The sequence below is a fragment of the Rutidosis leptorrhynchoides genome, chromosome 11 (genome assembly GCF_046630445.1).
Source record: "Rutidosis leptorrhynchoides isolate AG116_Rl617_1_P2 chromosome 11, CSIRO_AGI_Rlap_v1, whole genome shotgun sequence".
NCBI lineage: Eukaryota > Viridiplantae > Streptophyta > Magnoliopsida > Asterales > Asteraceae > Rutidosis > Rutidosis leptorrhynchoides.
Genome location: NC_092343.1, coordinates 157557077 through 157568416, shown reverse-complemented (window position 1 = coordinate 157568416; position 11340 = coordinate 157557077). Strand labels below are relative to the sequence as shown.

Below are 11340 nucleotides of genomic sequence, written 5' to 3'. Positions count from 1 at the left end.
GAACGATAAAAGAAGCAACTTTCACAAAAGTAACAACCCTTCGATATTAGATGTCGAAAAAAATTCTTTTTTACAAAATAGATTTAAGACTTTTTTTTAAACTCGCATTCAAAACGGAGCCCCCGACGCGAAACGAGGGCTCCACAACTAATTAGTTACAAAGGTTGACGAGTTCTTTTGACACCCGTAAGCCAAACTCATTGACACCGGTAAGTCAGAAATCCTTGACATAATAATAACAATATTAAAATTTTTGATTTTAAAGCAAAAGATTTTTTTTAATTATTAAATCAGTTGATCATATAACTGGTTCACCAATCTCACTCACTTAGAAAGTTATTACTTCGTATGTCATACTCTAATGAATATAAGCAAATTCCATCACAAATTTTATAGAATATTCACAAGCCCAACCTCCACCGGTACAAAGCTCAAACATTAATCAACCCTGTAGCCCAGTATATTCAGTTTTCCGGAACAAATTATTGGATCAATGAATCATGTAAACCTTTACAATTGCTGATAACAACATGATAATGAACTCTGAAACATCTGAGAACACAAAAAACTTAATTCAGCCAACTCCTAACCACATATTTACAATATCCATCTATTCACCAACTTCATCCATGTCGTAAATAGCAGTCCACAACCTTTATCTACAATATTAGAAACGTTTCAAGTCAAAAGAAGTAACTACCTGATAGAGCATATATTGTATTTTTTATTTGTTTTTCAACAAATCCAAAGTGCGATATTGGGAATGAGATATCTTAATTTCGACTACAATTCGGCCCACTTCCTGACAAGAGTTCAAAAATCATGACCCATTATGGTTATGAGAAATTATGGAAGCTCATTATAATTCAAACGTGACAATCTTTTGATTAATCCACTACAATTGAAACAAGAAAATCTTTTGATTAATTCACTACATTTGAAACGTCAAAATCTTTCCATTTCTGTAAGATTCCCAACTACAAGTGTTATAGAAACTCCTTGATATTCAGACATATTAAAAAACAATTCAGGAACCAAACACGACATTAGATTTGTAAAAGTTTTAAGATGTACGCTTTGATGTTGTCATTTTCATGCATCTGATGCAAGGCTAAATTCATATTTATGGCTCTATTAATCGAGTCAACAAGTGTCAATTTATTGGCGACCTGACTGTCGCTTAGAGCCTAAATTGAACTTCAGGCGTCTCACATTTTTTTATGTTTTTTTAAACCTACTTATTGGCCGGAGGTCCATTCGGAAGCAATCTCTGTATCCATAGAACATCGAGAGAGAGGACTTTGTCTAATCTTAGGGTGTTTTCACTCTGGGTAGAGAAATGACTTTTCTTTATTCTAGGATAGGGGAATGATTGTCTACATCTTACCTCCCTCATACCCCACTTTTGTGGGATTGAGTTTTATTGTTGTTGTTGTTGATGAAAAACATTTCGTTGTGCATATGTGTGCGGTTTTATATTCAGGTAAGGATATAAGGGCTGATTTTGGGTGTGTATGGCCTTAGGTGTGGGACCATGATTTTGCATGTATAAAGTTTGTGTTGATGTTGTTAGTATTGACTATTTAATTGTTTGAAGGTGGATGATGTGGTTGTTAAGCCGATTATAAAGACTCGGAAAGGTAAAAGTAAAGGTAAAACAGTTGACGGGCAGTTTTTTGAGCGGTTTTTGGTTTGTTCTATGTTAGTAGTTTTTTGTCAGATTTGGATATTGTATGCGTTGTGGTTGTTTGATTGTGCACGTGTGCGTTTTAATGTTACGGTTACTCAAGGCTCGGGTTTAGTTAGTTTAGGCTCTTTATTTAGTTTTAGCGAACGTTTTCTGCTTCCTAGCCTAGGTTTGCATTTGGATCGATTGTACTTTTGTTTGTCTTTTTCATCAATTGATGATAAGACTTGGTTATATATTATCGTTATTTTAGCCAAAAAAAAAAAAAAAACATGACTATTTCAGTGAAACCATAATCCTTACCCGGATTCAAGATTCATCAAAATTGCAGCCATCTAGCAATAATGTCTCAATCTTCTTTGACATTCCTATGGATCCTGGAAGCTTCTTAAGCTTGTAACAGTAAGTCAGATCAACAAGGACAAGTTCATTACACTTATCAATTGTGTCAGAAATCTCAACCAAGCTTGTGCAACTTGTGAGTATTAACCTCTCAAGTTTAGGGATTCGAGAAAAGTCGCCGAGACTACAAAGCCGATAACTGAAACTTAAATTAAGGATCTTTAGTGATCCAAGTAAAGTTTTTTCCTTTGAGAATGACACAAAAGACTGCTGCAATGGAAATAAACTCAATTTTAGTGAACTGAATCAACACAATATGAAAAAAATAAGACGGTTCAAGTGGATGCTTAAAACTTCTTACTCTTTTTCTATTGGTTGGTCGTTGCAAATTACTGTAATGCATGTCAAAAGATGTGATATTGCTATATGACATGTCAAGAGCAACCAGATTCTTCATCGGTAGGTCTAAAGGTATAGACTCTAAAGGGAATCCGTGCATACACAACCATCTTAATTCTTCTGTAAAATTCTCATAAGACCCATTAAGAGGACGCACATAATTTAGTTGTAGCAGCATTAAATTTTCCATCTTACTAAATTCATCTGTTTCCAGCTCAAGTGATCCATAATTTAACTTCTTTTTCTCAAGCTTTCTTATGTCAAGGTTGAGGCCTAAAGTATTTTCCTTGCCCTAAAAAAATACCAAAACAGTTAAAAATGTATACAATCATCACTAAAAGCTGGAGGTGGGGTTGAGATCTTTGCAAGAAGTCATAGGTTCAGAAACGGTCACGGATAAAAATACTCGCCCTCCCAATAACCCAAACAAGAAAACCTCATAACTTTAAATATGTATATAAGAAACTGAATATATCTAGAAAATGCATATGTACAGTATAAATGTTCTCTTACTTTTTCCTGTTTCAATACCATGAATGACTCTTCATCGGACCATAACCGACTACGCTCCCATGGCTTGTTAGGTGATTCTTGACGTACTACATCTCTCCCCATCTCTTGAACCAATTGATGCATCATAAACTGATTTTGTCCAGATGTGAGAAGGTGCCTATCAATAAGATTCTTGATCCCAAGTACTATGCGGATCCCACAAGCCTTCATTATTGTTTCAGTATAATCTTTATCCATACCAACGAAAAAACAAGCAATATGCTTAAACAATTCCTTATCGTTTTGTGATGGCAAAGAGTCAAAGCTGATTCGCAAGGCCTTTTGTATAACGAAATCGGTTTCTTCTTCTTCTAGCTTTTCTATGTATTCCTCCCATTTAGTTACATCTCGGTCTCGTAGACACCTGCCTACAACTTTAAGAGCCAACGGATGTCCTTTACAAAGCTTTGCAAGCTTTTCAGAGACCAATTTATGACCCGGTTTTATTAGTTTATAACCTTCCTCGGGCAAAATATTGAATGCATGAAACCTTAAAAGCTGTAGTGATGAGGTCTCGTTCAAGCCATTTAGTAACCACTTTGTATGATTTTGCTTGAACAGTGCACATCTCTCTGTTAATGATAAATTCGTGGTTGTTATGATTATTTTGCTTCCTGGGTGAAAACCTTCGTGTCCAAGTAATGCATCCAACTGATCCGGGCTATGTACATCATCAAGGACTAGAAAAAACTTTTTGGAGGCGAATGCTTTCTCAATGGTAGACGAGTATAAAGAAATATCATCCTCTTGAATTGAAGTTATTTTTGAAATGTCAGAACAAAATTTTTTCTGTAGTTCTTGCCATTTCCTGTTTATGTCCTCAATAAAGATACTTCTCTGGAATAAACGAGAATGCATGTCATAGATATGTCTGGCCAATGATGTCTTCCCGATCCCGTCCATACCTTCAATCGTAAGAATCTCAGTGGTATGAGTAGATTTGTCTATCAACCATGAACTGATGAAGCGAACGTTATAGCCCTGCCCAATAAAGTCTGGTGAAGGTATCCTTGAGTCTACACCTAATTGACGTTTGATGTCCGAAATAACTTCGTGAACTATGACTGTCTCTAACCTGACACAACTGGCTTTAATGAGTTAAACAAATCACCAACATGAAATCTAAACAAACCCAAATCTAAAACCTAAGTGATCGAGAGATCCAAAACATTTACATCATATTCTGTTGTTATTGTCAAATAGTCATGCTTATTGAACTAACTTAATACTCGTACTAGATCGTTTGAACTACTAAAACAAATGACAATGTGTAAACAAGGGATGAAAAATGATAATGAAGAACAAGAGTTGTTGCATAAGTTCTTTTATATAAATGATTGCCAATCCAAATCATTCACAGAGCTATCTTGAACTTTTTTAACTAATCTAAAACAAGAAATAAAAACCGTGAAGCTGTACGGTGGTGGTTTGTGACGGCAATGTGGTGGTGTTGGAGGCGGCTCAAAAGTTGTGATGAGGGTGAAGGGATTGTTGCTAGGGTTGAGAGAATTCTTAGGGTTTGAGGATTGTTGTAATTTTTTGTGTGTGGTGTGTGTTCGAGATCTGTATTAATTCGGCTTAGAGTGTAATATCAAAACAATACATAATGTGTGTGTGCGTGTATGTATTGGAATTGTGTGATTCTATCGGTTCCATGGAATCCCAATGAAGCAATCTGATTGGCTAATGTAGTAATGGCCTTTCCATATTGTTTGTCACAAAGGAGGAGACCAAGAGGATCTTTCTTGTTAGAGTTTCGTTAGTCTTCGTTACGTTTAGGACAAGGAGCGTAATGATCTAGGACTTGCTTTGTCTTACAACTAACACCAAATAATTAACGGAGTTAACACTTAACAATACTAGAAATCAATCAAAATAATGACACTAATTATATATTTTCGATAACTAAGGTCAAAATATAAAAATACATGTACAAGGCATTGGTATTGAATATATTAAAATCTATTCCCATCCCTACTCTCCCCAAGAACTAAAAGAACCAAGTCCACATACATGGGAGTGAGTCAAACGTAATTATAACTCGAGAGTGACCCAATTCAATGTTAATATTAGAACATTTCTATTTGACAATGCAACAGTTTAAATAATATTAATCCGTATTTGATTAAGTTAGTCAAACCTTGGTTCACATAATCATTTGATCAATCCAACTGACCAGTAAGGCTGTAAGCTCAAATTTGAACTCAGACTATCTATTCATCCGATTACGCTTGATCACTATAATTTCAATAACATATAAATGAGCATAAGTTTTAGAACTAGGAATGAGTGTTTTATCACCTGTCATTTGCTTCCTTCCCTTTTAATCCAGCAACTATTGCAAGTTCTTTCTTCCATAACTCGATTCTTTGAGCCCATATCCTTCTTTCATCCTCATCTGTTTCTGCCTCCATCATTTGTTCATGGTTTGCCATTGCATCTCCAAAGCTATTTAGTTGTTTGCTGACATCATTTCGCTCGACATGATAGAAGATGGGGATAACAAATTGGCCGAACCTTCGATGCTGCTCAAGGATTAATACCAATTCCTCAAGTTGCCATGTCTGTGACGGATAATCCCTGGATAACACAATAACCGATATCCTAGATGCTTTTATTGCACTCTCTGCTTCTCCTGTATGAATCTCTGAATTACCCAAAAATGTGTCTAAATTTTCATTAATAAGGGCTTTATGGAGCTGATCCGTGAAACTAAAACGAGTATCAGAACCACTACACAGATATACATCATATCTGTAATCATGAGTTGACAAAGAAGATGATCCTATGGAAGAGGTTTGTGAATTAATGTCCATGTTTTTAACATTAAACCTACCCAACGAGTCAATATCCATCTCCTTGATTTGAGATTCCCCAGAAATACAACCATCTAGCAATAGTCTTTTGACGTTATGTAACTTTCTTAAGGGTCTTAAGAGCTTTTCAACATTTTGGCAATAACTCATGTCAATAAAAACAAGTTCATCACACCATTCAATTGAATCAGATATCTCCTGCAAACTTATGCATTGTATAACTATTAACCTTTCAAGTGAAGGGAGTTCATAGAAGCCACCGAGAGTACAAAGCTGATAGCAGTAACTCAAATCAAGAATTTTCAAAGATCCGAGCAGCTTATCATTCTTTGAGGATGATGTGATCATCTGTGGAAACGAAGATGAGTTAAACTAGTTAGTATATTGCAATAACCCAAAATGAAAGAATAACAAAAACTGAAGTAGATGCTTCTGGTATCTTACATTTTGTCTACTACCAAGTTGTTGTAGGTCACTATAAAACATGCCAAATGATTCAATTTTGCTATATGACATGTCGAGAGCAACCAGATTCTTCATAGGTAAGTCTGACGGTATAGACTTTAAAGGGAAGCCATGCAAGCACAACCATCTTAATTTGTCTGGAAAATCCTTATAAGACCCTCTGAGATGAACAAAGTTGAGTTGTAGTAGCATTAAATTATCCATCTTACTTAAACCATCTGTTTCCAGCTCAAGTGATCCATGTGATTTACCTAACTTCCTTTTCTCTAGCATTCTAGTGTCAAGGATGAGACCTAGAAGATTCCCACTACCCTAATAAGAAAGAAATACAAAAATCACATTATATGCATAAATTAGATACAAAAAGTACTTTAAATATGCATAATTACTAGCAAGTGTGCACGGTCTTACCATTCTTTTTTTTAGCACTTCAAATGACTCCTCATGACACCATAATCGACTACGCTTCCCAGGTTCTTCGTCTAAATATCTTCCCATCTCTTGAAGCAGTGAATGCATTATTAAGGTGTTATTCTCGTCGACACTAAGAAGACATCGGTCAATGAGATTTTTTATCCCAGATTCAGTTTCTATATCACATGCTTCTAATACTGTTTCAGTAAAGTCTCTATCTATTCCAACGAAAAAACAAGCAACATGCTTAAACAGTTCCTTATCATTCTCGGATGGCAGAGAGTAAAAGCTCATTTTCAAGATACGATTTACACGGGGAATGGGTCCCTCAGGTGCCCTTTTTAGTTCTTTTATGCAGTCTTTCCAATAAAAAAGATCTCGATTATATAGATTCCTGCCCAAAACTTGAAGAGCCAGTGGATGTCCATCACAATACTTCAAAATATCCATTGCAACCTCTTCATAACCATCTTTAAATTCTTCGCGGCCGAAAGTATGATGGCATAAAAGCTTTACTGATGCGTTTTCGGGTAAGCCTTCAAGTGGGTATTTTGCATGTCTTTTTTCAACTTTCTTTTTCAATAGTTCACACCTCTCTGTCAATGACATGTCCTTAGTCGTTATAATGATTTTGCTTCCTTGATGAAAACCTTTGTTTCCCAGTAAAGCATCCAACTGATCTACACTATCAATATCATCAATAACTATTAACACTTTATAAGAAGCTATTGACACCTCATGGACTTGTTTTTGTAAATCAAGCGATCCCTTATTTTTTCCATCCCACTTCCTACTAATATCTTCAATAAAGCAGCTACTGTCGAACTCGCGACAATATAAGTCATAAACATATTTGGCTAAGGTTGTCTTCCCAATCCCACCCATACCATAAATACTAAGTATGTCGACGGTATTTGAGGATCCGTCTTTCAACCATGTAGTGATGAATTTAATATCATCCTTCTTCCCGATAAGTAGCGGTAAAGTAGTCCTTACGGGTACACGTATTCTTTTGGAAAGGTCCTCAACAATTTCTTTGATGAACTCAATCTCCGGCCTGAAAATTAAATTTCCATAGAGAACCTTTAATTAGATAGTCATACATTTAGCAGAGTATTAAATGGTAGTAATGAATCAGTGGTTATTTATAATCTTTTAATATATAACTAGTGTACATTTGCAATTTCGCGGAATTAATAATTATAATTAGTAATTATTCTAACGGCGGTGGTGGGTGGCGGTGGTGGTTCAGAATTATGGGTTTGTATTTAAACAAATTATTATTATTATTAATGGTTGAAATCTATAGCTATGAGCTATTTGAATGGTGAAGATTTAATCTATTAACAATTGATAACATAACTATTACTTTCCTTTTATATATAAAAGAAAAAAATATACGAAGATTTTCATATAGTGTATTATATTAATATATTAATTTTGGGTGGTAAGTTCATTATTACACATCGAGCATCGAGATAGGGGTGTTCGTTCGATAAATTTACGGTTTAAGTAGTTTATTTGGTTTGATTAATTTAGTTTTCACTAGTACTCCGTATTTTTTTAATAACCAAAAACTGAACTAACTTTGACAAAACCAAACCGATCCAACCAAATAGGAAATCCGTTTACTTGGACCAAATTTTGGTTAAACCAAATTAAAACTCACAGATTAAAAGGTTTCTAATGAGCTCGTTAAATTGACATACATCTTTACTATGAATTCTAATAAAGTTCATAACTGATAACCAAAGTCAATTGTTAAAATGAAATCAATCACAAATACATCGGGTTCAAACAAGAACACATCAAACAAAAATATAATACATATAATATAATTAAATCACAGTTTTCAGTTTTTTCACGTTAAACCAAATGTTAACCCAACTCCAAACCGAAAACCGTTAACATTTTTGGGTGAAACCAAAATCAAAGTAGCCAAACCCATTTCACCGAAATCATTAGTTGGTTTTGTGGCTGAAACCAATTAATGAACACCCAGCATCCAACATCCATCTATTTGAATATTTAAATAATTAAAATCAGATCATACAAACTTGGATTGAATATCAAATAATTTGTACTCATATTTACCCCTATAAAGAATATTGTAATTGTAATGATTAACTATATAGAGACAGCTAAAACCAAAAATCCTGATATTCCAGCACACAAAGATGATCCGAAGAGTCATCACCATCAATAGTATTTTAAACTTGGATTGTATATCAAAGATATGTAAATCTCTAACTTCTGCCGTAACACTAAATAATACCAGTATTTATATTTATTTTGTAAGGATAGAAAGTAGTTTACCTGCCCTTTACATGGAAGCCAGCTAAATTAGAAACTTGTGTAAGTGCTTTCTTCCATATTTCTATCTTCTCTGCTAATACTCTTTTTTTATCCCCATCTGTCTCTGTTTCCATCTCCTGTCTATGTGCAGCCATCGCATCTCCAAAGCTATTAATTTGCTTCCTGACATCGGTGGGCTCGACATAATAGAAAATGGGGATAACAATTTGTTTGAAATTCTTATTTCTGTCAAGAATCAATACAAGTTCATCAAGACACCGTGTCGAAGAGGCATAATTCTTAGACAACACGATAACAGAAGCCGTGGATGATTTGATTGCATTCTCCAATTCCGGTTTCAAGTAACGCCCGGTTGGAATCACATCTTTGTCCACAAAGGTTTTGAGATTAGCACCCTCAAGGGCTTGGTGGAGGTGATTGGTGAAGCTAAGACGAGTATCAGAATCTCGAAAGCTCAAAAAAATATCATACTTCTTATCATGATTATTACTTGATGAAGAAGATTGTTCTAAATCATCTGTAAGAATAACCATTTTAGTGAAATTAATTAATATGTTATGAGTGATTTGTGAAATGAGCTGCAAAAACCATATGTTTTGTATCAGATCCAGATCTATATTTACTTTCCATATATCAACGACCCAAGTCAACTAATAACTACGAACAATTACAAAAATAGTTCCTGTAATCTGTTCAAAATGTTTGTTTAGTCCATGTGTTTTTTTTTTATTAACAAGGTCCAAGTGTTATGCAGATCTTGCTTATATAGTCCCTTAAACTGACTACTATTAAAAACTCCCATTGAGTCAGTTGAATCATCCTAAGCACGTGAGAGTATTTTAGACATTTTACTCACTTCTCTTTTCTTTCCATCTTCTCTCCCAATATTTTCATTTACCTTCAACTTAAATTAAAATAAAACCATCCTCACCATTTTCATTAATAAAAAGAACGTAATGTAATTTTCTAATAAAATATACTCGTATAAAATAAAACCATTATCCAATCTATTTATCAAAAACCCAGTTAACAATTCATGATTTTGTCACGCGAGATCCAAAATAAAGTGGGGAATTAAAACTTAAACATGAAGGTACATAATAACTAGGTGGAACAGATGTGCTAAAGAAGAAGATGAAATGTAACTGACTAAAATACCCTCATGTGTGTGGCACTTGTAGATAAGTTTAACGGAATTTTTTAATGAGTAACAATGCAAAGGACTATATTAAGCAAAATTTGCATACCAGAGAGACTAATTTAGTAAAAAAAATCATAGGGGCGAAACTAGCAATTTTGAACAAACCAAAAGGACTATTTTAGAAATTTTGCCTACTCTTTTTAGGAGCTTGATTTTTGCCAAAAAAAAAAAAAAAAAAAAAAAAAAAAACTAAATTAAAATATGTTAGGAAGATGTAAATGTGTTGCAACCATATGCATCTGATTAGAACAGATCCAACGATCTATGTGACTACAATCAACAACCCTATTACAATTACCAAATGAACCAAAACATCATTGAACAAACCTGTGTGAACCAATACAACATTCAACAAACCAATAAGAACCACAACAACATCACACAATTGAGCATACACCCACATGAAGCACTCCAAACGAAACCTCCATTTCATGTCTTCCCCAAATCATTGTCCATAAACATAGAAGATCCGAGAACACGACTAATCCACCCCAAACCTCTTATGAAAACACGGACAGGGAGTCTCCCAAACTATACAACAATTACATATGGAACACAACCACAGTCCAAAATAACACCAGCTAAACAATATCTGAGGGAACCCGATCGAAAAACATTTGCCACTGTCGGAACATGATATAAATTAAGTTGATGCCTAACACGCTTGAAAAACCTTAACTCAACACTAACTAGATACCTGAAAACCGCAAGACGAAAACCAATAAGTAAGTAGCATGAGATCGAAAAGGTAGCAGTACAATGGGTAAGGCCACCGGATGAACATGATGACTTAAGGAAATGTGTGAAGAACAAAAACACCACATCATAAGGCCACAAACCAAACTATCACAAGTCACAAGTGAAGACCAAAACCCATAGATTTAACCCGACTGAGATGCAACCACTAAACAGAACCCGCGACCAGCACTATCAACCAATGCAAGAGCACCTCACCGGCGAATTTTTTTCAAAATAGTAATATATTTATAGGTTTTACAGAAATAGTTTTTAAATTTTTTTTATATATATAAAAATAGGAAAACCGAGCTTTGATTTGCCGCTTTGTCAGTTTGGACACCAAATCGGCTTTTCAATTACTGGTTTGGGTGTTTTCATACGAAACTGGTATACGGTATTTAGGTTTTTGA

General features: G+C 34.6%; 2 protein-coding genes across 3 annotated transcripts; both read right to left on the bottom strand.

Annotated features, from left to right (window-relative positions):
* Positions 1-348: 348 nt before the first annotated feature.
* Positions 349-6567, bottom strand: LOC139876827 (disease resistance protein RPV1-like). Of its 2 annotated transcripts, none has more exons than XM_071864201.1 (6): positions 6241-6567; positions 5282-6144; positions 2942-4055; positions 2391-2720; positions 1991-2299; positions 349-659 (listed from the first exon to the last, which is right to left on the bottom strand). In XM_071864201.1, the coding sequence occupies exons 1-5, from the start codon at positions 6532-6534 to the stop codon at positions 1997-1999; spliced, it is 2904 nt and encodes a 967-aa protein (XP_071720302.1). In that variant the 5' UTR covers positions 6535-6567; the 3' UTR covers positions 349-659; positions 1991-1996. The 2 variants fall into 2 exon arrangements, with proteins under 2 accessions (XP_071720302.1, XP_071720304.1); XM_071864203.1 differs by having other exon boundaries at positions 1991-2296.
* Positions 6542-9538, bottom strand: LOC139875116 (TMV resistance protein N-like). The gene is made up of 3 exons (XM_071862479.1): positions 8992-9538; positions 6673-7732; positions 6542-6568 (listed from the first exon to the last, which is right to left on the bottom strand). The coding sequence occupies exons 1-3, from the start codon at positions 9522-9524 to the stop codon at positions 6542-6544; spliced, it is 1620 nt and encodes a 539-aa protein (XP_071718580.1). The 5' UTR covers positions 9525-9538.
* Between the last annotated feature and the right edge of the window lie 1802 nt (positions 9539-11340).

Coding starts and splice junctions, on each gene's coding strand:
- LOC139876827 (XM_071864201.1), bottom strand. CDS start 6,534: ATGCTAGAGAAAAGGAAGTTAGGTAAATCACATGGATCACTTGAGCTG. Junction 6,145..6,240: donor AACTTGGTAGTAGACAAAAT/GTAAGATACCAG, acceptor TCGTTTCCACAG/ATGATCACATCATCCTCAAA. Junction 2,721..2,941: donor TGGTATTGAAACAGGAAAAA/GTAAGAGAACAT, acceptor GTATTTTTTTAG/GGCAAGGAAAATACTTTAGG.
- LOC139875116 (XM_071862479.1), bottom strand. CDS start 9,524: ATGGTTATTCTTACAGATGATTTAGAACAATCTTCTTCATCAAGTAAT. Junction 7,733..8,991: donor GGCTTCCATGTAAAGGGCAG/GTAAACTACTTT, acceptor TTTAATTTTCAG/GCCGGAGATTGAGTTCATCA. Junction 6,569..6,672: donor AAGTGCTAAAAAAAAGAATG/GTAAGACCGTGC, acceptor TTATTAGGGTAG/TGGGAATCTTCTAGGTCTCA.